The sequence below is a fragment of the Pelophylax lessonae genome, assembly GCF_965119305.1.
Source record: "Pelophylax lessonae genome assembly, chromosome: 4".
NCBI lineage: Eukaryota > Metazoa > Chordata > Amphibia > Anura > Ranidae > Pelophylax > Pelophylax lessonae.
Window position 1 is genome coordinate 431197798 of NC_138771.1, and position 24806 is coordinate 431222603.

At 43.6% G+C, this 24806-nt stretch overlaps 1 protein-coding gene across 2 annotated transcripts in view; it reads right to left on the reverse strand.

Annotated features, from left to right (window-relative positions):
* Positions 1-488: 488 nt before the first annotated feature.
* FCHSD1 (FCH and double SH3 domains 1) overlaps positions 489-24806 on the reverse strand; it is a 196590-nt gene continuing 172272 nt past the window's right edge. For both annotated transcript variants that reach the window (XM_082252779.1, XM_082252778.1), the window contains 6 exons: positions 21497-21580; positions 16773-16932; positions 6202-6407; positions 4978-5077; positions 2646-2713; positions 489-829 (listed from right to left, as the gene is read on the reverse strand). In XM_082252779.1, the coding sequence (XP_082108905.1) occupies positions 770-829; positions 2646-2713; positions 4978-5077; positions 6202-6407; positions 16773-16932; positions 21497-21580 (678 nt within the window). In that variant the 3' untranslated portion in view covers positions 489-769. The remainder of the gene's footprint in view (positions 830-2645; positions 2714-4977; positions 5078-6201; positions 6408-16772; positions 16933-21496; positions 21581-24806) is intronic.

The window sequence follows — 24806 nt, forward strand, 5'->3', positions numbered from 1 at the left end:
CATGTACACTGACCAAGGTTTTTAGGGCTCAGCAGCCATGATACACCATGGTCAGTGTACAGGGAGGAGGGCAGAAACTGGCAGGATCAGCCAGGTTTTTTTAGGTGTTACAGGGGGCCAAATGACACAGCACAAGCACTGTGCTGTATAACCTGCTTTAAGGGAGCAGGATTTTTTTTTTTTTTTTGTTGGGGGTAAGAAACGCTTGAATCTTACAAAGCTAGGATTCAATATATATTAAATAATCCCTAGAATCCTACTTTCCCATGTAAAATACAGAAAAAGATTTGCAATTTCAAAAGGTAGATTAGGAAGAAAAGAGCACCCAAGCTGGCCAGACAAAAATTAATCAATTAAATTGGTGCCAGGTAAGACAGAATTACTGCCATAGCCAAGCACTTTAATGATAAATATTTTTTTAATTTTCTTCTAAAGCCTTTAAAATACAATATGCATAAATTATTTTAAAGCACGAGAACATTTCCTTTGAAATCGGATAAAAGTGCAAAGATGGGGTATTAAAAAAAGGAAGTTTCACATAGGGAGTCAATTAAATATGACCTTCTCGGCAAGTCTTGTGAAATACAATATTCAGAGGAAAATGTTCACTCCTTTGGTTAAAGTCTTCCAGTTTCACAAAGTCCCAGGAACAGGTAAACTGAAAGGCTGACAATGATTTCAGAGAATTCTAGCCACAATCCAATTTGCATAGATCATAGAAGACTTGCTGATATTCTTGACATGCAAGGCACAAGCCACATAATCACAGTCAGTGGTCTGCAGGTAGGGTGTCTGTGGACTTGATTGGAGGTGGAGGCGCTGCTCGCATCTACAAGTGGATTAAAAAAAAAAAAAGTCAGAGACCCTGTGGATAGTGGATATCAGAACAAATTGCACTAAAATCAACCTGGCAATAATGCTAAACTTTGTTGATTTTGTGGTCCTTGCACATATGCTTAATTACAGATTCCAAGGACCCAGGGAATCCATGGATACTGGCTGCATGCAGAGCAGTCGTTTATTTTAAAACGGAAGCTTAAAAGCCTAAAAGCCCACAAAGTTTCATGGATTTACAGTTTGGATACACTGCACCCTAGGGGATTTAATTCAGATTTAGATCTGTATTTGTAATTATCTTTTTTCAATTGATATAGGGTTTTGTATAGTAGTTTTTTTGTAAATCTACTCGATTTCGGTCCCTTGGTGGTCTTTTTTAAAACATTATATTGTATTTTTTGCTACAATAGGTGTATAGAACATTGTATATAATATACACCCTTTAAAACTTCCACTCGCCTGCTTGCATTAGGCGAGTGGAAATAAGCAGAGGGCAAGTGTGGAGTGGGGGGGGGAGGGAGGGTAGGGAGATAATTGTCCCCAAGGCCACTCTGATGCCCTGTAAAAAAGACCGCAGCAAAAGATTGGCAGTCAACCAGAAGGGTAGAAATATTTATTTGCTATAACCAACCTATAACCTCCTTTACCAGAATAAGACAGGAGCAAAAGTGGAAGTTCGAGGGTTGAGCATCCATTTGACAGTGGTGAGCTTTTATTTATAAAGTAAAAATCTTTATTCCAAAATTAAAAGAAAAAAAAAAAAAAAAAACAAGTTTCTGCAACTGCTTAAAACTCTTTAGATGGAGTTCAGCTTTAATTTGTTAGTAACTGTTGTAAAGGAGATCTAAATCTGCTAGTCCACAACACTATGCTCTTCATACAACACTGCTGTCCAAGGGTGACTCCATTTCTTCTCCATTGATAGAGGAGCCATCCTAAGACAATAAATGTTACTGGCTGGATCAAATGTGGGAAATGATGGAAAAGCCTTAAAGAAAACCAATACAGCCACCACACTTAAAGATTGGTAAACTGCACTATTTTACATTTTTTTGGCCTAATCCCATATTAACCTTTGGATAGAGTAGGGGACAGCTAAAAACCCAATGTGAGATTTTTGCTATCTGTGCCCTGTTGTGGAAATGGGACACAAGATTTGCTAAAAATAGGAGGGGTCCCCACTTAAAACAGCTGTCCTAGAACAAAAGTCCTGTTCGAGGATTTCCCCTTTATTCCAGTTCCGGTGACAATTGTTTTATTTTGAATTCACACAATTTGTCACAATGACAATGGTCACAAGGACAGAGTGGGTGAATCTCCCCAGTGGGGACACATGCTGTAATAAAAACCTGACATTCTATCCTTTCAACACTCCAAGTTTTGGTTTTTGGATAAGGATCTTTATTTTTTTCTGAAATCAGTTGCAAAATTCAACAGTGAAGCTGGAAAGAAAGGTTAAAAGGCAGATGAAAATACAGTCGAATATATTACCATGTTACCACAATTGTTTTCTTGCTGTTGGATGGTTGTTGGTTATTGTAAAAACCAGAGCTCATACTTTTATCCGTATTTGGAACAATTTTTAATGAATCGCTAATAAAATGTATACATTCTAATACTAAAATGTATACATTCAAATACTAGTTTGATTCTATGTATTGCTGCTGGGGGGGGGGGGGGGGGGCTGCCTTCTGCCTTTCAAAATGTGGGGTGTGCAGCCTCTTTAGCTCCCCATGGGTTTCCTATTCTGTTGTAATAAACTTTGCCAGGTGTCATGTCAATCTGCAGGTTTCTATTAAAACACTTACTGGTCTCAAGCGTGTTGCTGAAAAATCCGGAGAGCTCTGTGCACTCCCTGAACCGTTCTGTCTCGAGTCTAGAAAGAAAATACAGCAGTATTAACATGCCAAACTCCTTACATTTAAAGAATCCCAACGCAAGAGCACAGGTTTCCTTTAATAAAGACAAAATAGAGGCGCTGCAACTGCTAATATTTCTAACATTGTATTAAATAACTATTCAGCTCCTTAAGGCAACATCAGAATTTAACTACAATTATTCTAATTTACTAGCAAATAACTGGCAACTGTATCTGGTTACAGGTATCTATATTGTATAAAACAATTTACATACAGTGTAATGTACAGTCAGTCTTTTGTACAGTTGTCCTTTAATGAAACCCTCCAGCTCTGGATGGATAAGCCGTAAGCATGGTGGCCTCCAAGTGTTCAGCAGAGTACAGCTTGTTCAGCAGAGTACAGCTTATCCATAGGTATGTAACTGGATCAGCATCCTTTCCTTGCAAACACTGCACTGTGTAGATCACTGATACAAGTGTCTTGGCAAACATCTTTGAAATGTATATCTCATGATCTGTGTTACGGAGATCTGATAGGTGTGCCAAAAGGTTTTAAAATCTGCTGGCACTTTAGCCATCCATTAAAGTGATTAAAAAAAAAAAAAAAAACACTTTACAAACATCATGTTATACTTACCTTCTCTGTGTAGCTGATTTTGCAGAGCAGCCTGGATCCTCTTCTCGGGTCCCTCGTTGTTGCTCCTGGCCCCTCCCTCCTATCGAGTGCCCCCACAGCAAGCAGCTTGCAATGGGGGCACCCGAGCTGCAGCTCCGTGTGTCCATTTAGACATGGGGCTGCCTTTTGGCTCTGCCCCCTCTCTCTCCTGATTGGGAAACTGACTTTGATTGACAGCCGCGGGAGCCAATGGCTGCCCAGCCAATCAGGAGGGAGAGTCCCGGACGGCCGAGGTAAGTATTAGGGGGTGCTGGGGAGGCTGCTACACACAAAAGTTTTTTTATCTTAATGCAAAGAACTTCTTTAATAGACCTTCACTTATCAGGCCTGACCAAGGCAAAGTGAAAGAAATAAGGCACATCCATGCTTTAGCACTGACGCAGGGTGGCAATAATTTCTCTTGACCCATTCACTAACTCCCTAAAGCTGAAATCAGCCTGCAAAAGATGAATACTTACCCTTTTGGTAGGCCCGGTGTTAAATCTTTGCTCTCTTGCAAATCTACAGTTGCTGTTGATATCCAACCCTTCCAAGTGTGTTAGACCTTGCCTTGCTAGTGAGTTCTGTGGTTCCTCTCTAGGACACTGTATTGCCTAGCCAAGGGACCAGGGCTGGCGCATAACTACTTTGCGACTTAGGCAAGACTAACACTCACTGCAATCTCCTCCCTGCACGCCCCTCCCCTCACCTGTGGGGGGGCTGGGGGTGCGGCTAGGGTGTCGTTAGTCTTGCCTAGAGCCATGCAGGTGACAGGATAAGAGAGTGGACTCACCAGACTCAGCAGCTACGTTCAGAGTCCTGCCTCCTCAGCTGACCTCACGCCTGCCTCCACTGACCCAGCTGTGCCTTCCTACTCGACCTACTCCACTGACCCAGCTGTGCCCGACTACTCTGCCTCCTCCGATGTGCCCTCCTCACAGTCTGAGCTGCTGCTGACCTATGCAACAGCCATGACAGGCCTCCACGGCTGCTGTTTTCTGTGCAGTCAGTGCCATAGCCCTGTGTAGGGCCCCTTGTTTTTCCCAGCCAGGCTAACAAGGAAGTCAGCTGTGGCTGTGCCCCTAGGCAGCAGTGCGCCCTAGACGGCTCCCTAGTTCGCCTACCGGGAGCGCAGGCCCTGCAAGGGACCAAGTATGCGACCCATGGAACACTATAGATTTAACCTGCCAAGAAGCTTTTAGGTTTACTTTTGGGAGAAGGCAACATGCCACCTTGAGTTTGTAAAAAAAACAAAGGCAAAATAAAACAAATAAAAAAAAAAGTTACTATAGAACAAAGCACAAATTCATCAAAATAATTTTAGAAACCTTTCAAGTTCTCCAAGTGCAGCTGCTTCTCCGCTCAGCTTTCTATTGCCAAGGAGATAAGTCACCACCTATTCAACAAGCGGCAAACAGATGATTTGATGGACTTCTCTGATCATCTGACTCTCGTTAGGTCCACTGTGTAACCCTGTGTCTAATCCCTTGAAAGGAAGGGGTGTTTATGCTTTCAGAGCCAAAGACCATAGGATATTTACATAAATGGAGAGTGTGGATAACAAAAAATATGCAGTTTATTAGAAAAAAAAAAAGAAAAACCTTGAAATTTTTCAAAGCACAAATACCTGGTTCTCCTGCAGCTGTTCCTTGTAGCGAGGATCTAATCATGGACAGTGGAGAAAGCATTGGAGGAAGGCAGGTAGGTGGAGCAGGAGAAGGAAGATCCTGCAATTGTATAAAATAGTGATACATTAAAAAGAATTTAGCACTAATAGAAATGCTTGGCTACAACCCCATGCACCCAATCCCCACTTAATGAAGCCAATTTAAGACAATGAAAGATTGAACATATTGCCCATAGCAGACAGTTTTCAGAGAGACTTAAGAGTATCTAACCCAAGAACAAACATTTAATATATATCAGTTTAACAGTCCTTTGATGTGGTGAATGTATTCGTTTCCATTTTTTAAGCCTTGCCCCACCTTTATTTTCACCTGATCCTGCCATTAAAGTAGTATTAAACCCAAAAGCATACATTATATTGCAGCTTACCAAAAGATGTGATGGCTGCATTCATTTTCTTTAGGCTCTTCCATTTTCATCTGGTGATCTGGCTAGTAAGTGTTTTACAAAAGAGCAAGCTAGCTAAGAAAATGCATCAGTTACTGGTAAGAAAAACAATTTACCACCAACAGAGGTGCATACAATGATTGGCTTTCATGTAAAAGACCTTTTCCCAAAAAGGGAAGAAACAGTTTGCTGTAATTTCTTATAAAGTATTAGCTAGAGTTTGGCTTCAATTTGTAAGTGTATGTAAATCTGCTAGACCGACCAACACTTCCCTCCCCCAGGACTGACAATGATGCTGTCCAAACGGGCCCCCCTTGCTCATTCATCCAGTAGCTGTGTTACTGGCCAGATCACTAGGAGGGGAAAGAAAGAAAAAGAACGGATGCAGCCTCCACATATACTTGGTAAGCTGCAATACATTATATTTTTGGTTTCATACAGCTTTAACACTTTTTTTTCTTAAAGTGAATTTCACATGAAGTTAAAGTGCACTGGAATTCTGGCAAGATAAACATGTTTTCTGTAGTTACCATTTACCCAAATAAGAAAACCAATTCAGTCACCACATCTAATAATTGGTAAGCTTCCACATACTACATTTTTGTCCTTGGGTTTAGATATATTTTCAAAGAACTGCAACCAAAACTTTTTTTTTTTTTTTTTTACACTGAGCACAGAACAGCCATATCTCAATTGCTATCTGTGCTCCTGTTGGAGAGATCTTTCCAACAGATATTCAAACAGCAACCAATGAAAATTACAGATTAGATATTTGTACCTGGTTTAGTTCTGAATCATCTCCAGACAACTCTTCCACCATAAGTGATGGAAACACTCCAACGCGCCCATTGAATTCTCCCATCCAAAAGCCATCATCTATTCCTTCCTCTTCTTTACGGAGAATTTGAATGATGGCTCCTTCCAGGAAACTGAGCTCTTCTTCACTCTGTCCTTCATAGTCATAAAGTGCTCGGGCTAGAGATACTGGGGAAAGAAATAGTAAATCTTAGTAAGAGACATAATTGGTTTCCTATATTGGCTTGCCAGTTTCTCAAGCCTCTTAAATACAGTGCCTTGCGAAAGGCACCCCTTGAACTTTTCAACCTTTTGTTACATTTCAGGTTTCAAACAAAAAGATATAAAACTGTATTTTTTTGTGAAGAATCAACAAGTGGGAAACAATCATGAAGTGGAACGAAATTTATTGGATATTTAAAACTTTTTTAACAAATAAAAAACTGAAAAATTGGGCGTGCAAAATTATTCAGCCCCCTTAAGTTAATACTTTGTAGCGCCACCTTTTGCTGAGATTTTAGCTGTAAAGTCCCTTGGGATATGTCTCTATCAGTTTTGCACATCGAGAGACTGAAAATTTTGCCCATTCCGCCTTGCAAAACAGCTCGAGCTCAGTGAGGTTGGATGGAGAGCGTTTGTGAACAGCAGTTTTAAGTGCTTTCCACAGATTCTCGATTGGATTCAGGTCTGGACTTTGACTTGGCCATTCTAACACCTGGATATGTTTATTTGTGAACCATTCCATTGTAGATTTTGCTTTATGTTTTGGATCATTGTCTTGTTGGAAGACAAATCTCCGTCCCAGTCTCAGGTCTTTTGCAGACTCCATCAGGTTTTCTTCCAGAATGGTCCTGTATTTGGCTCCATCCATCTTCCCATCAATTTTAACCATCTTCCCTGTCCCTGCTGAAGAAAAGCAGGCCCAAACCATGATACTGCCACCACCATGTTTGACAGTGGGGATGGTGTGTTCAGGCTGATGAGCTGTGTTGCTTTTACGATAAAGAGAGAATTCCGTGCAAATGGATCTGGTTACTTGATTGGCTGCAGCCTACCCCAAAAATATAGTAAAACTATATCAGGATAATGGGAATTTGATAGGGTAATTGGCGCTGCCAATATTTGTAAAAAAATATATATATATAGGGGAGTAATGTATCTCACAAATGCAGGGTAAATATAGGTGATGAAAATATGATATCAATGGTATAAGTAATGGTCCTTATATATACCCAATGGTTCTGATGTTATGCCACAATATGTATTCTAACCAACAATTGATAAACTTATAGCACTAGTAAATAATTAATATCTAATATATAATAATCCAATAAATAAGGTGAGACAACATAAATAAATAAAATGTGAACAGTGCCTTTAAAACATTACCCTAGCAACTGCGGAGTCTGGCTTCCGAATAAAATTCATTGGTCACACAAACCACTCGGGCGGAGTTTAACACTTCCTTTGGAGTTATATTAGTAAGTTCTGCCCAACAACCGATGACGCGCTAGCATGAATATCCCGATTGGGCGCCTGTTCCGGTTGCCGGGCAACCTACTAGGATTTATACAAGCGGGACTCACGTAGCCTCACGCTGCTCCTGATGACGTCAGCTTGATGACGAAACGCGTAGAGCGTAGGCACGTCAGTTCCGCCCTTTGAGACGCACATCCGGCTGCTGAGACGCACGGCGTCCGGAAATACCGCTACACGAGGGGTTCGCGGTCCCTACTTGCTTACGGATTATCGTTGTTTTAAACGTGAGTACTTTATGCAAATTGTTTAATAAATGGATACATTTTACGGTACATCACTATATTAGCGTTTTCTATCCATATAATCTCGGACATCATTCCTAATACTCTGGAGCGCTGCCTATGATCCCATATTACACATCGCTTGCCTAAATACCCAACTACTGGAGGGAGGAAGTCCAATTGATCCCAGGAGAGGTGGAGAGGCTCACCGCGGTTTACCAGGGAACACCCCATTAATCCAACGCTGGTTACCCCTGTAGAGGTGCCGCTCTCTGGTGAGTGCGGGCTACATAGGAAGGGGAGCACGGAATTCCCTCACCCGGCACCCACATCCTGATCCATCACTGGGAAGCACCCCCTCCATCCATGAAATTTCGTCTGGCACTTTATATCACAATATTGTTGCACACTTTTGGAAGATCATTATATTGATCAAATTTGTGGACTTTCTTCACTTTTATTACGGACTATTTTATTCAATGTGTTGCTTTTACGCCAAACATAACGTTTTGCATTGTTGCCAAAAAGTTTGATTTTGGTTTCATCTGACCAGAGCACCTTCTTCCACATGTATGGTGTGTCTCCCAGGTGGCTTGTGGCAAACTTTAAACAACACTTTTTATGGATATCTTAAAGAAATGGCTTTCTTATTGCCACTCTTCCATAAAGGCCAGATTTGTGCAGTATACGACTGATTGTTGTCCTATGGACAGAGTCTCCTACCTCTGCTGTAGATCTCTGCAGTTCATCCAGAGTGATCATGGGCCTCTTGGCTGCATCTCTGATCAGTCTTCTCCTTGTATGAGCTAAAAGTTTAGAGGGACGGCCAGGTCTTCGTAGATTTGCAGTGGTCTGATACTCCTTCCATTTCAATATCACTTGCACAGTGCTCCTTGGGATGTTTAAAGCTTGGGAAATCTTTTTGTATCCAAATCCGGCTTTAAACTTCTCCACAACAGTATCTCGGACCTGCCTGGTGTGTTCCTTGTTCTTCATGATGCTCTCTGCACTTTAAACTGACCTCTGAGACTATCACAGTGCAGGTGCATTTATACAGGATTTGATTACACACAGGTGGATTCTATTTATCATTAGTGATTTAAGTCAACATTGGATCATTCCGAGATCCTCACTGAACTTCTGGAGAGAGTTTGCTGCACTGAATGTAAAGGGGCTGAATAATTTTGCACGCCTAATTTTTCAGTTTTTTTTTGTTAACAAAGTTTGAAATATCCAATAAATTTCATTCCACTTCATGATTGTGTCCCACTTGTTGATTCTTCACAAAAAAAAAAAAAAAAAAATCGGATTTTTGTAAGATCTTACCGTAAAATCCTTTTCTCTTAGCTCATTGACAGACGTAGTCTTCTTGATTCACAAGAACTGGGTTATGTTGTCTCCGCAGGAGCAGGACTAGGCAGAAAGAAAAAACGTTCTGGCTCCACCTTAGGGGCAGTCCCTGAGGGTATATCCTCCCTCTCTCTGCTACAAGGCATCAGTTCTGTCACAAAGCAGCAACAGAGAATTTAACCCAACCCACCTCAATGATAGAGGGGCGGGTACTACGTCTGTCAATGAGCTAAGAGAAAAGGATTTTACGGTAAGATCTTACAAAAATCCGATTTTCTCTGTCGCTCATTGACAGACGTAGTCTTCTTGATTCACAAGAACTGGGACATCCAGAAGCAGTGCCACAAATGAGGGGTGGGATTGACCGAAATCAAAATCCAATCTAGAAGGCCCAACCGGTGCCAAACTAGAAGTTTTAAAGGCTCATTATAAACAAAGAATGAGACTCAAATGAAAATTTCCAACGGAAAAAAACCCTCGAGGCAGACCACTGGTCTCCTCAAATGGCGGCCTGCAAAACCTTGCGGCCAAACGAGGCATCAGACGATGCCATTACATCAACTTTATAATGTTTTGTAAAGGTATGCACCGACGACCAGGTAGCCGCCTTGCACACCTGGACCACTGACGCCTGATGGCGAAAGGCCCATGACGCACTAAGTGCCCGAGTGGAGTGTGCCTTAACAGGGAACGGGGGCTCCCGACCCTTAATAGAATAAGCCTGTACCACCGTCTGTCTGATCCATTTGGAAATAGTCGCGGCAGATGCAGGCAACCCCTTTTTGGGTCCATCCGGGATCACAAAAAGTGAATCCGTCTTGCGAAACGAGTGTGTCGTTTTCAAGTATACCCTGATCGCCCGGACCACATCCAAGGAGTGTAAAGCAAACTCCCGAGGATGACTGGGCTTAGGACACAGGGAAGGTAATACAATTTCTTCATTCAGATGAAATTCTGAAACCACTTTTGGTAGGAAGGATGGATTCGGACGAAGAACCACCTTATCTTTATGAACCACCAGATATGGGGAACGACAAGATAAAGCGGCCAGTTCTGACACCCTGCGTGCAGAAGTGATAGCCACCAAGAAGGCCACCTTCTGGGACAACGTAGGTAGAGGAATCTCCCTAATATCTTCAAAGGGAGGTTTCTGAAGAACCGACAATACTAAAGATCCCAGGGTGGTAACGGCGCGCGCACTGGCGGAGCCAGATGTCGCACCCCCTGGATGAAATTCCGCACCAAGGAATGAGTAGCCAAAGGCTTCTGAAAGAAGATAGCTAATGCTGAGACCTGACCCTTGATAGTACTCAAGGCCAGTTTCTGCTCAACCCCTTGTTGCAGAAAAGCTAATATTCGACTAATCGAATAAGACCGTGGACGGAACCCCAGAGGTTCACACCATGCAATGTAGGACTTCCATGTACGATGATAAATCTTTCTGGAAGTCGCTTTCCTTGCTTTAACTAGAGTAGGAATAACTGAAGCTGACAATCCCTTGTCCTTCAGCACCTGGGTCTCAATAGCCAGGCCGTTAAAGCCAGCGATCGTAAAGCAGGATGGAAGATCGGTCCCTGAGACAGTAGGTCCTCCCTGAGAGGAAGTCTCCACGGGACGTCCGCCACCAGTCTGACCACGTCGGCGTACCAAGCTCGACGAGGCCAGTCCGGAGCTACCAGGATTACTGGAATTCCTTCCTCCTCTATCCTGCGAAGAAGTCTTGGCAGTAACCCGAGAGGAGGGAAGGCATACATTAGCTGGTATTGCCCCCACGGGGCGATCAGTGCGTCTGCGGTCTCTGCTAGAGGATCGCGGGAGCGAGCCACGAATCTCTGTACTTTCCTGTTGAATCGTGATGCCAACAGATCCACATCTGGGGTGCCCCACCGTAGGCACAACTGGTGGAAAACTTCTGGATGGAGGGACCATTCCCCCTGATCCAGAGTCTGACGGCTGAGATAATCTGCCTGCCAATTCTCCACCCCCGGAATGAACACCGCAGAGATTGCTGGAACAAATCGTTCCGCCCAGCGAAGAATGCAAGCCACTTCTTTGGCCGCTCGGACACTCTTGGTGCCCCCCTGGTGATTGACATAAGCCACGGCCGTGGCGTTGTCCGACTGGATCCGAACCGGGCTGCCCTGGAGCTGCTCGGTCCAGTGAATCAGACAAAGTCTGATCGCTCTCAGTTCCAATACATTTATCGGCAACCTGGATTCTTCCAGGGACCAAAGTCCCTGGACAGATAACTGACCGAGAATTCCTCCCCATCCGGATAGACTGGCATCCGTAGTCACTATCGTCCAATATATTGGCAGAAATGACTTTCCCTGGCTGAGCATCGGGGACCGAAGCCACCAGACCAGAGACTCTCTGGTCTGTTTGCTCAATCGGATCCGATTGTCCAGGGATTCCGGATTCCGATTCCATCTGAGAAGAATCTCTTGCTGAAGAATTCGGGTATGGGACTGGGCAAATGGGACTGCTTCGAAGGAAGCCACCATCAACCCCAGAACCCTCATGCAAGTTCGAAGAGAAGACCAGCTGTTGGATAGTAACAACTGGACTGCTGATTGAATCTTCCGGAGTTTCCCTACCGGAAGGAAAACTCTTGACCTGACTGTGTCTAGAATTAGACCCAGATATTCGAGCCTCTGGGTGGGAACCAGAAATGACTTTTGCTGGTTCACCAGCCACCCGAATTCCTGTAAAGAAATTATAGTAATTTCTATGTTTTGTAGCAGGGTCTGAGGAGACTCTGCATGAAGCAGGAGATCGTCTAGGTAACCTAGAATCGATATGCCTCTTTGGCGCAGTAGTGCCAACATTGGGGCCAACACCTTCGTGAAGACCCGAGGAGCCGTGGCGAGACCGAAAGGTAACGCCACAAACTGATAGTGGTTCTCTTCTACGGAAAAGCGTAGAAAACGCTGATGTCCTGCGAAAATGGGAATGTGAAGATAGGCGTCCTTGATGTCTATGGACGCTAGGACATCCCCTGGATGCAGGAAGGCTGCTACTGTGCGAATGAATTCCATCTTGAATTTCCTTATGTAGAGAAAGGACTTGAGTGCCCTTAAGTCCAGAATTGGACGCACTTTGCCCTCTTTCCTGGGTATTGTAAATAGGTTTGAATAAAACCCTTGAAAACGTTCTGTCCAAGGAACGTGGACTATCACTCCTTGTTGTAGTAAATCCGTGACTGCTCTCCGCAGATCTTCTAAACGATCCGGGGATAGTCGGATATTGGAAGGGAAGAATCGCGCCGGTGGGAGAGATCGAAACTCGATCTTGTACCCTGACCTTATGACTTCGCAAACCCACTTGTCCAGGATTCTGGAAAGCCATGGATCCGGGAACCGGCGAAGACGTCCCCCCCACCCCAATTATGGGTGGGGGCGCACCTTCAGGCTTTGGACGATTTATCTTCAGGTCTGGAGGGGGCGGGCTTTTGCTTGCCCGACCAACGTCCCCTGAAGCCTCCTGAAGGAGCTTTGGAGGACTTAATTTTTTCACCCGCGGGACGAAAAAACTTTTTGTGAGCAGAGAAAGAAGGCCCTCGTCTTTGACGAGTTCCTTTACCCTTAACATTTTGCGGTAAAAAGGTGCTCTTTCCACCCGTGAGATCCTTAATGATCTCATCTAATTTGGCTCCAAATAGACGCTCTCCTAAAAAGGGGATATTAGCCAATGCTTTTTTGGAACCTTGGTCGGCTAACCAACCTTTTAGCCACAGTGTACGCCTGAGAACCACTGCTGAAACTGATGCTCGCGCCAATAATGGAGTGGCGTCTAACGCCGCATCACACACAAACTGTAACCCCTGTATCATTTGTTCCAACAAATCTGATACCGCCTGAGGGACCTCTTCTAAGTCCCGGCGTAACCACTTGGTCCATTCAGTTACAGTCTGCGAAACCAGACCAATAGCAATTATTGGTCTGAAAGCTGATCCAATCAAGGAAAACATGGTGCGAGACATAGCTTCTATCTTGCGATCCACTGGATCTTTAAAAGACGGAGCGTCTTCTAAAGGAATAACCGTGGCTTTATTCAATCTAGCAATTGGTGAATCCACCACAGGTGGTTCTGTCCATTTCTTAATGAGGGTTTCCTCAAACGGATAACGCCTGTTAATGCGTTTAGAAATAGCAGAAGTGCGTTTTGGCAGACTCCATTCTTCTTTGATTGGATTGCCAAAACATTTGGGCAATGGAAAAACCTTCGCCACTTTGATGCGTTTTTTAGTCCCAAAAGGGATTTCAGTTTCAGCTATTTCCGACGGAATACCCTGTAATCTTAAGGTTTCTTGAACAGATACAATGAGTGCGTTTACCAACGCTTCCTCTCGGGCTATGGCTGATGCCGAAACATCCTCCTCACTGTCTGAAGAAACAGTACCCGAGACACCAATCCCAGATGAAGTACCTGCAACTGCAGAAATAGGCTCAGATTCTGAATCCGAAGTTTCAGATAATAAGGGGTTAGGCGGGGGTCGCTTTCTTGCGCCCTGTCCCTGACAAGCCACTTCCACCCGGGACACAAAAGTTTCCATAATAGCTGACAATGATTCAACCGTCAGTGGGGTGCTGGAGGATCCTGCAGACACCTCGAGGGGATCCGGTGGAGATACATGAGTGGCAGGGTCCATGTTAATTCAGGACACCTCTGCCAGAAAAAACAAAAAACTTTTTTTTTTTTTTTTTAAATAAAAAAATACCTCTTTTTTTTTTTATGCGTCTCCCCCTAGCGCAATAGCGCCCCTCCGAGTACCTGCTTCTCGATCCCCAGAGAGAGAGAGAGGGACCCCCAAGGCTCACCACCCGATGCAGAGAAGTTTCCAACCAACTGCAGTCAGCGTCTGTCTTTTACAGACTGGAAAGAGCTGTGTTAGTTTTCCCGGGTAGAAGGACGTGGCTCCGCCCCCTGTGTACGCCTTCCGGCGTTCCCAGCTCTCCACGAGGTAGCTGGGCTCATCAAACATGGCCGCCCCCATACGGGAGACAATAGACTCCAAAAACATGGCGGCCGGCGTGACCTGAGGACATTCATGCACCCGGTCTACGGCAAAATGGTGGCGGACTGCCGAAATCGTTTTTCCCAGCACATCCACCTGCATCTCTGCTAAGTGGCGGTTTATCGATCTGCAGGAGGTACACTACAATTAAGGTAGGATTATACCTCCTATGTCTGCTGTAATACTACAGTCTGCTGGGTAGAGTGTTAGCTCTCAAACCAAGTCCACTTCCCACCAAACACATACTGTATTTACAAGGGGGACATTTAGTGTCAGATATATACTGACCATGTATGGAGGGGCCCATAATTCATACTGCCTCATAACGAGGAAAAAAGGGAACGTTTACTCACCATACCGAACCGACAGGTACACTCTCTTCACAATACCCTCTCCACCGGGGTGGGGGGTTGTGGACCACTCCGGACGCCTCGACTCTCTGGTTCCTGGCGTCCAAGCGAGACTTTTAACTCACAAGGTCAGTCCCTCCAATGGGGACTCCGTCGCGGCCGACCCAGCGCGGAGCTCTGGTCTGCACGCGCTCGTAGGCAGAAACCGGGGTGACCACTGGATCTCAACATCCAGCCCGTCGCCCGGCCCCGCATCCTTACTTGAATGTGTCGCGGCCGACCAAGCGCAATGCAATGGTCTGCGCGCGCTCGTAGGCCGGCTGGGGTGACCACTAGTGTCGCCCAGTCCGGCGTATTTGCTTGAAGATCTCACAGGAAAAAAACACTGGAGAAAACTACCTAAAAAATATTTTTTCTAAAGAAAAAATCTTGCCAGGACCAAAAAGATCCCAGCAAGGAACTTAGGTCCTTACTCCTGACTAGACAGAAAAAAACTGATGCCTTGTAGCAGAGAGAGGGAGGATATACCCTCAGGGACTGCCCCTAAGGTGGAGCCAGAACGTTTTTTCTTTCTGCCTAGTCCTGCTCCTGCGGAGACAACATAACCCAGTTCTTGTGAATCAAGAAGACTACGTCTGTCAATGAGCGACAGAGAAATTACAGTTTTATATCTTTATGTTCGATGCCTGAAATGTGGTAAAAGGTCGCAAAGTTCAAGGGGGCCAAATACTTTCGCAAGGCACTGTAAATGGCAACTTATGTATTAATGTGTCAGTCCAGAACAATTGCTGTTATCACATAAAGCCAGATTTAGACATGTGTTGATGTAAGTTGCAGGGAATCGTAAAGTCATTTTGATAGGCACCTCAATGCACTATTATAGTAGCAGACAAACCTATGCCGTAAGGCACATACAATGCTTTAAAATGCTGTCTGAGGTTTCACACTGATTCAAAAACTATGGAGCACATTGGCTAGTGGGTGGAAAATTAGCAGATGAGAGCATGGATGTCTGTACAGCCCTGGCCAATTAGAAGGGGATGTATTTATATATGAAGAACAAATGGGCTCGTGGTCCAGTCTACCTCTAGAGTGCTCCAGGTGGGGAGGGGGCTGCTGACTCTCCCCAGCACAGGCTGCCATGTGGCCTCAGATGAGGGCCTGAAACATTGAAGTTGCAACCCATGGTCCTTATGAGAGCTGACTGAGGGAGGATGTCTGCGGATCCTGTCTGGTACTATTGAAGGCTGCCGTGTGTGCTTCAGAAGCCTTGCGAGTACAGGCTCCAGAGGCAGATACAGGGTATTTTCACACAGCCAGGTGCACAATCTCTTCAATGACCAGTCCAGGGGATTTGTTTTTGTATTTTATTTGGAGAACTTGGATAGGAGAAGGGGATTAGTAGGATACTCCAAATTAACTATTCACAGATGAGGACAACTCTCTCAATAGAACTGTATAGCAGATCTGCAAGACCATACAGCACCTGTATGGGATGAAAAAGTCCCTTTGTAGCTGAAGAAACACTGTCAACTTCACCACTTCAAGACACTAGCTAGTGTCTCCTTTAGCTTGCACCCAGTACCTGACCTTTAGCACCAAGAGGGGGATTCCTGGGACTTGTGCTGTTAGATCCCTCTCTGGGTGCTAGAAGTGAGGTACTGGGTGCAAGCTAAAGGAGACACTGGCTAGTGTCTTGAAGAGGCAAAATTCACAGAGTTCCTTCAGCTACAAAGGGACTTGTTCATCCCATACAGGCGCTGTATGGTCCTGCAGATCTGCTATACAGATCTATTGAGAGAGTTGTCCTCACCTGTGAATAGTTAAATTTGGAGTATCCAACTAATCCCCTCCTCCTATACAAGTTCTCCAAAAAAAAAAAAAATACAAAAACAAATCCCCTGGACTGGTCATTGAAGATAACGAGCAGAAGACTTTGTTCACCTGGCTGTGGAGTATTCAGTGGGAGGCCCGGGCAAACCAATATCCAAGCGGCTCCTGCGGGGGTAGCGTTACATAATTTTTAGGTTAAAGATTTGATAGAAAAAACATTCTGACAATATGAATTGTAATGTACCTCCTGCATCTGACCATTCCAGTCTGGCTATTGCAGAGAATGATTTTTCTGTAGACAGTCCCCTGTCATGACCAGAATCCGTGGAATGTGGGGCACTCTGTTTAATGAAGGTAATGTACTTTTCTGGAACATAGCCAACCTGTCCACTCTGATTCCGGGCCTGTAGCACAAATGGAGAATATTATATATTGCTGCTTGAATATCTTATTAGAGCACAGAAGACTAACACTTTCCTGTACTTTCATCTGTACTTTGTATTCTTCTCAGCTTAAGACTGTGGCTCAAATGCCTATAAAACACTGACTGGGTCTTCAGAGAGCAGGACTATTAAAATGATGTTACTACTGCAACCAAATCAGCCTTAGTTTTCTTTTTAAAACTCTACACACCATGCAGTGGTTGCAGTCACAGGGATAGGCAGTGACTGAGAGGCCCAATTAAACTCCTATGAGGGCTCAGTCTCAAATGTCAGTGAACAGTAGTCAATTTTCAATTCTGAAGTGAGATAAGGGGGAGCCGTTGATAAATTGGTGAGCAACTTATTACAGGGTGGGAAAGATGGTAGACTAATGACCATATTGCTCCCAACACCCGCTTACGCACCACCAAGCCACCCGAGGGTAAGAAAAAAAAAAAACATCTATTGGAAAAAAAAAAAAAAGACTAAGTTCCCTTTACTATACGACTTGCATTACATTTGGATATGCTATTGAGTGGAAATCCCTGCCAACTACAGAGGGTCTGTACACTGGCAATACCTGCAGGCTAGTCCAGAGAACCTTTTCTACTACCAGGAAGCTTCAGTTTTGTAGCAAAGCATTACCAAGAGCATGATAATAAACACAAGGGTGGGACTCTCTGCAAACAGGCCCAATGTAAAAAGGAACAGGGGACTGTCTTTGGCTCAAAGAGCCACCTGAAGGACATTGTGCCCAAAGCTGACATCGGATTAGGCTGAAACATCCAACTGGTTGATATTAAAGAAATGGTTGCCAGAAGACTAGGTGGCAGCCTTACGTGAGAAACAGTGGCTTGATTCACATGGTTACCCCATGTACAAAGGTTTTAATCAAAGTGAGGCAGACAGAATGGAAATGGTGGAAACTTGACCATTGATCATGCCGAGACCCAGACGCTTGTCCAAACCCAGCTAAGTAAGCTGGAATCCTCCCACAAGTGAGCTCCTGGGATGAAAGCACCTCAAACCGAGTGAAGTAAGCCATCCATGTCTGATAGACCTTGTAGGGCCTTGATAATTGTGGGAATCAGACATATTCCCTTGTACCTTAGAGCCAGGGCTTCAACTGCTATGCTATTTGAGCCAGCAGCCGAGACGCCGGGTGATAAATCGATCACTGGAAAAGCAGATCAGGACAGTCCTGCAGAGCCTAAAGCTCATCTAAATGTAGTCCTACCAGGTTGCCATATCACATCTACCTAGGCCAATCTTAAACATCACCGGAATGCTTTCCATCTTAATCCTGCAAAGCAGATGGGAGTGGTTTCAGGAGAGAATGACAGGTTATAGTATACTAGTATACTAACACCATAGAGTCCCCAGAGCATTTGCTGCCTCTTCCAGGCGATATTTGCACCTGGACAGAAACCTGTTCAGTTTTTTGAACATGGAGGCCAATAGTTCCACATTGTATGTTCCTTACCTGAGAAACAGGACCTTGAATACCTCTGGGTGTAAGGTCTACTCTCCCGGGTCAAGTCACTGTCAGCTGAAAAAAATCTCCCAGCCAATTCTCCATGTCTTGAATGTACATGGCTAATAAGGATGAAACATGCAGTTCTGCCCAGGACAAAGGGTGCTCTACCTTTTGCCACAGCAAAAACATCCAATTCCTCACTGACTGAATCCTGAGCAGATGTCCCTCCAACAGCCTAGTTCAACACTTAAGGGACAGGCAAATAACCTTTCCAGGATGTTTGGAGATTAAATTCCCCAGACAACCAAGTTCTCTGCACCCACAGGGTGCCAAGGACTTCTTCCCATGCTGATAGATTGGCATCCATCATGCAAATGTTTCAAAAGATCGGAAAGACTACAAACTCCCGACCTGTATTCCTGAAAACACCAAGCCAGGGATACGCTGGTCCTTGTCAACCATATTGGCCTGTCTAGGGATAGACTGATTTGTCACACAATGACAGAATGTTGCATTGCAGATGTCTGGATTGAAATTGGGCATGCAATAGCAGAGAGCTGGGCAGCTTCTGGGCTAAGTTTGAACCTAAAGTCTAAGAATCTAAGGTTTCTTTGGGGGAAAGAACCACTCCATGACCAGGCTCAGTTATGCTAAACGAGTCTGTTCCATCCAAACAGGATTCACTCGAGCCTCTAACATCTGAACAGTGATACAGTATATTGACTAATCAAGCACTTGCTGACTGTTCCAGCAACAGGAGGTAATCTAGGTATCTCAACAATGGGGATGCCATAAGAACACAACAGGGTTAACTCTGGGGCTAGCACTGTGGTGAACACTCAGGGTGTTGAGAAGAGGTCAAAGAGCAAGGCCACAAACTGGTAGTGTAGAGGGACTCCCAGAATAGAGTGGAAGTCACAGATGCACTGGAAAGATGGACACATGTAACTAAACATCTTCCTGGCGGTGGGAAGGGCTAACTGAACTGGTGAATTCCATCTGAATATTTTGGGCCTGATGTAAACATTCAGTGCCTTGAACCCCAGGATGGGGCAACTGCCCTGTTAGAGCTTGGGAACAATGAACAGATTGTGGCAAAACCCCCAGACCCAATCCACCACAGAAATGGGGCAAATGACAGCTTGAGCTAGAAGAACCAAAAGGGTCTGATGATATCTGCTAGTCTGTGCAGACACAAGGTTAGAGGTGAGAAAAAAAAAATGAGGGGGAAATGAAACTTGAGTTAGTAACTCTGAACACCACTTTCTTCCTCAGGCATCTGATATGCAAGCTGTCCAGGCGTCCATAAAGGTCAACAAACGTTCCATTACTCTGGACAATGGGGGCACATTTTCATGTGGAGAAAGTCTTATTCAAATATTTGGCACCCTTTGAGTGCCACATTTTGCAGGTGGACAGCAAACCATAAGGGGCCTTGACACTGGGATCAAGGGAGTGGAGAAAAGGGGTGCTTTTTGATGCTAAGGGAAATTAGTTTGCTGCCTGCTCCTTCGGATTCTTCCAATAGCAAAGACGGGTGTTCTTGCCACCAGTAGTATCCCTAATGATATTTCCAAAGTGTGTCCAAAGCATATGACCAGAGAAAAAAAGCGAGAGCTGTGATGGTTTGCTGAAAGCCTCAATTCTTTGCTGATATTTGACAGTCATCTGCTCTATGAGTTAAACAAGCAGAGGATCACCTGCAGCAGTAGTTAGATCCTTTTAAGGGATTTTAACAAGTGATATACAGTAGTTTGACAGTAAAGTCATAGCCAGAATCGGATGCCAGCAAGAACAGAGCTCTAGAAAGGGTTTCCAACCATTTATCGATAGGGTCATTAAAAGCAGGTGCTTCTTCGACCAGAATGATAGTTGCCTTGTAAAAGTGGCCATAGTAGATTGTCAAAAGAATGTTTGTACAAAAATCTTGTCTGTACATTCGATGCAATGTTATGAAAGTTGTTCCAAAGTATTTCAACATTTTGTTAGCTTTAAACAAAATAGATTTTGGTATTAATGGTCTTTCCCGACAGAAAAAAACACACTAATAAAGTTTGTTAGGGAAAATATTTCCATTCAAGTTTCCATTTTTTAGGAGAATCTTCACAAAATGGATAGAAAGTCATTAAGCGCTACAGCGGAACCCACAAGTTATAAGGGTACTTCCAATCTCTATAGAGGTAGTTAGTAAAAAGAAAAATCTCCATCCTAGCAAAAACCAATGTATACTTGGCTGTCTACAGTTTGTAGAAAAGAGCACTGACAACCATTATTGAGTAATTAGATGTACAAGCTTGATCAGACCAAAGTACCAAAAGTTATAGATCTAATCATTTTTATGCAAACCTAAACATTTTAAGTGCTTCAATTGTTAAAGGATTTATAGTAGCATAAGTTTTACAAACTCTCTGCAAAGTAGTGGATCAGCCAGCGAACAAAAATCCCCCTTTGCTCCAGCAAGAAATACTAGTAATGGCAAATATTTGGTGAGACAACTAAATTAGTAAAGATTTTGCTACAATAGAAATCAGCACTAATTAAATGTTTTAAAACAGGGATCCTCAAACTATGGCCCTTCAGCTGTTGCAGAACTACACATCCCATGGGGCACTGTAAAACTGACATTCACAGACATGACTAGGCATGATGGGAATTGTAGTTCCTGAACAGCTGGAGGGCCATAGTTTGAAGACCCCTGTTTTAAAACAAACAACAAGAGTCAGGATAGTTATGAACTGCTACATTGCAAGACCCATTTGTGAAGTTCATTTATTACTGCAATAATCACTTGTGCGTGATCCTACAGTGAATTGCATTAAAAGCAGCAGAAGCAAAGTCTGCATAAACAAAGTTACTTCGGCATGTCATGGAGACCTATTCTCCTTTAGCTGTCACACTTCTATGGTACAGTAATCATTTCCAACTTTTATTGCTGGCTACTACATGATAAAAAAAAAACAAGGAAAAGATGGAAGAGAAGAGTGAAGGCGTTGTTATAGAGGTAGAAAAAAAAAAAAAAAAACACAAACAGGGAAGGATAAAGAAATAGGAACCGGTTTCCAAACTGACCTTTACCCATTCTTCCACATCTCCATCTTCAATTACCTCCAGCACCTCACCCTGTGTGATGGACAGTTCATCTGGCTGGGTAGCCTGTCAGCATAGAATACAAAGGAAAATATTACAAACTAAAGACAAACATGAAGATTTGCTACTGCAGTCTACAAACTGTAGCCAGGAAATATATTCAAAGATTAGACTTACCTGAAAATGGCAGACCTTATGTCCCTTGTGAGTATAGCGTCCTTTTACTCAACGGGAGCTGATCTATTGCACGCAGGTGTTAGATTAGTGCAAATACATATCAGCCGGCACAAAGGTTTGACCTGAAGCACAGGGGTTGATTTGCTAAAGGCAAATAGACTGTACTTTTGCAAGTGCAGTTGCTCCAGAGCTTAGTAAATGAGGTAAAGCTTCTCTCTTTAAATACTCAATCACATGCAAGAAAAAAAAAAAGCATTTCTGCTTGCACATGATTGGGTGATGGAAGACAGCAGAGCTCTCCCTCATTTACTAAGCTCTGGAGCAACTGAACTTGCAGAGTGTAACTGCACTTGCAAAATTGCAGTCTATTTGCCTTTAGTAAATCAACCTCATATTCTGCAAAAAATAGGGAGAAGAACCCCAGATCTCAGGAATAAAAAAGGGATACCAGACATTAGCTCAGTACCCATGTACATACTTTAGCCCTAAATGGGTTAAAGTAGTATAGGCAAAAAATGTTTATTCATTTTGGATAGGGTAAGAAAGGGTTATAATAACCACTGCCAGATTTTTTTTTTTTTTGCCCCATTATGGAGATTTGTCTTCACTTCCTGTGCCATAGCCAAACAGGAATTGAGAGGAAATCCCTGCAAAGAGAATTTTTTGGGGAACCTCGGGTCACCAGAACTAGTGTCCCCGTTGAAATTTTCCCCTCATTACTTTTCTGGGGACAACCAAAAATTTGGGATTTTCTTTTACTTTCAATGATCAATGGTAAACAGGACAAAGAGGGGGGGAATCTCCCTAATTGGGCCACAGTCCGCAATAAAAACTGATCCTCCCCCCTCTCCCCACTACATAACTTTCTTCCTTTCTTTCAAAAGTTTCAATTACCCATTAGGTAACCTGCCCTAACCACTACCCTTGCTGTATGCACATTGTGCCCATTGTAAAAAGTGATATCTTGTGTCTTGAAAGAAAATGGACAAAGCTAAAAATATAACAGCAGATAAGAATTATACAGTGGGTACGGAAAGTATTCAGACTCCCTTAGATTTTTCACTCTTTGTTATATTGCAGCCATTTGCTAAAATCATTTAAGTTCATTCTTCTTCCTCATGAATGTACACATAGCACCCCATACTGACAGAAAAACACAGAATTGTTGACATTGTTGCAGATTTATTAAAAAAGAAAAAACTGAAATATCACATGGTCCTAAGTATTCAGAACCTTTGCTGTGACACTCATATATTTAACTCAGGTGCTTTCCATTTCTTCTGATCATCCTTGAGATGGTTCCACACCTTCATTTGAGTCCAGCTGTGTTTGATTATACTGATTGGACTTGATTAGGAAAGCCACACACCTGACTATATAAGACCTTCCAGATCACAATGCATGTCAGAGCAAATGAGAATCATGAGGTCAAAGGAACTGCCTGAAGAGCTCAGAGACAGAATTGTGGCAAGGCACAGATCTGGCCAAGGTTACAAAAAGATTTCTGCTGCACTTAAGGCACAGTGGCCTCCATAATCCTCAAATGGAAGACGTTTGGGACGACCAGAACCCTTCCTAGAGCTGGCCGTCCGGCCAAACTGAGCTATCGGGGGAGAAGAGCCTTGGTGAGAGAGGTAAAGAAGAACCCAAAGATCACTGTGGCTGAGCTCCAGAGATGCAGTCAGGAGATGGGAGAAAGTTGTAGAAAGTCAACCATCACTGCAGCCCTCCACCAGTCAGGGCTTTATGGCAGAGTGGCCCGACGGAAGCCTCTCCTCAGTGTAAGACACATGAAAGCCCGCATGGAGTTTGCTAAAAAACACCTGAAGGACTCCAAGATGGTGAGAAATAAGATTCTCTGGTCTGATGAGACCAAAATAGAACTTTTTGGCCTTAATTCTAAGCGGTATGTGTGGAGAAAACCAGGCACTGCTCATCACCTGTCCAATACAGTCCCAACAGTGAAGCATGGTGGTGGCAGCATCATGCTGTGGGGGTGTTTTTCAGCTGCAGGGACAGGACGACTGGTTGCAATCGAGGGAAGATGAATGCGGCCAAGTACAGGGATATCCTGGACAAAAACCTTCTCCAGAGTGCTCTGGACCTCAGACTGGGCCGAAGGTTTACCTTCCAACAAGACAATGACCCTAAGCACACAGCTAAAATAACGAAGGAGTGGCTTCACAACAACTCCGTGACTGTTCTTGAATGGCCCAGCCAGAGCCCTGACTTAAACCCAATTGAGCATCTCTGGAGAGACCTAAAAATGGCTGTCCACCAATGTTTACCATCCAACCTAATAGAACTGGAGAGGATCTGCAAGGAGGAATGGCAGAGGATCCCCAAATCCAGGTGTGAAAAACTTGTTGCATCTTTCCCAAAAAGACTCCTGGCTGTGTTAGATCAAAAGGGGGCTTCTACTAAATACTGAGCAAAGGGTCTGAATACTTGGGACCATGTGATATTTCAGTTTTTCTTTTTTAATAAATCTGCAACAATGTCAACAATTCTGTGTTTTTCTGTCAGTATGGGGTGCTATGTGTACATTCATGAGGAAGAAGAATGAACTTAAATGATTTTAGCAAATGGCTGCAATATAACAAAGAGTGAAAAATTTAAGGGGGGTCTGAATACTTTCCGTACCCACTGTATATAAAAAGGTTTTTTTTTTTCCATAAAGAATTTTATTGAAAAGCAAAGTATACAGAGTATAAACAAGTTAGACAATAATATTTCAAGAAAATGTAAACATAAATAGGTTTTTAACACCTGTTGGGTTCATATGGTTTGCAGAAGTCATATGAGATATGTTTTTTGGTGGCATTTATAAAGTGGTATTACACCCAAAAGCAAACATATTGCATCTTACCAATTCCTGTGGATGCTGCCTAGGTTTTTTAAGGCTTTTATTTCACCTGTAGATCCTGCCAGTAAGTCTGTTTTTCAACAAAACATGCTGTCAGGCAGATGTGGCAGTTAGAGGGTTGAGAAAAATGGATTTTTGTAAGAACTTACCGTAAAATCCTTTTCTCTTAAGCTCATTGACAGACGTAGTCTTCTTGATTCTCAAGAGCTGGGTTATGTTGTCTCCGCAGGAGTAGGACTAGGCAGAATG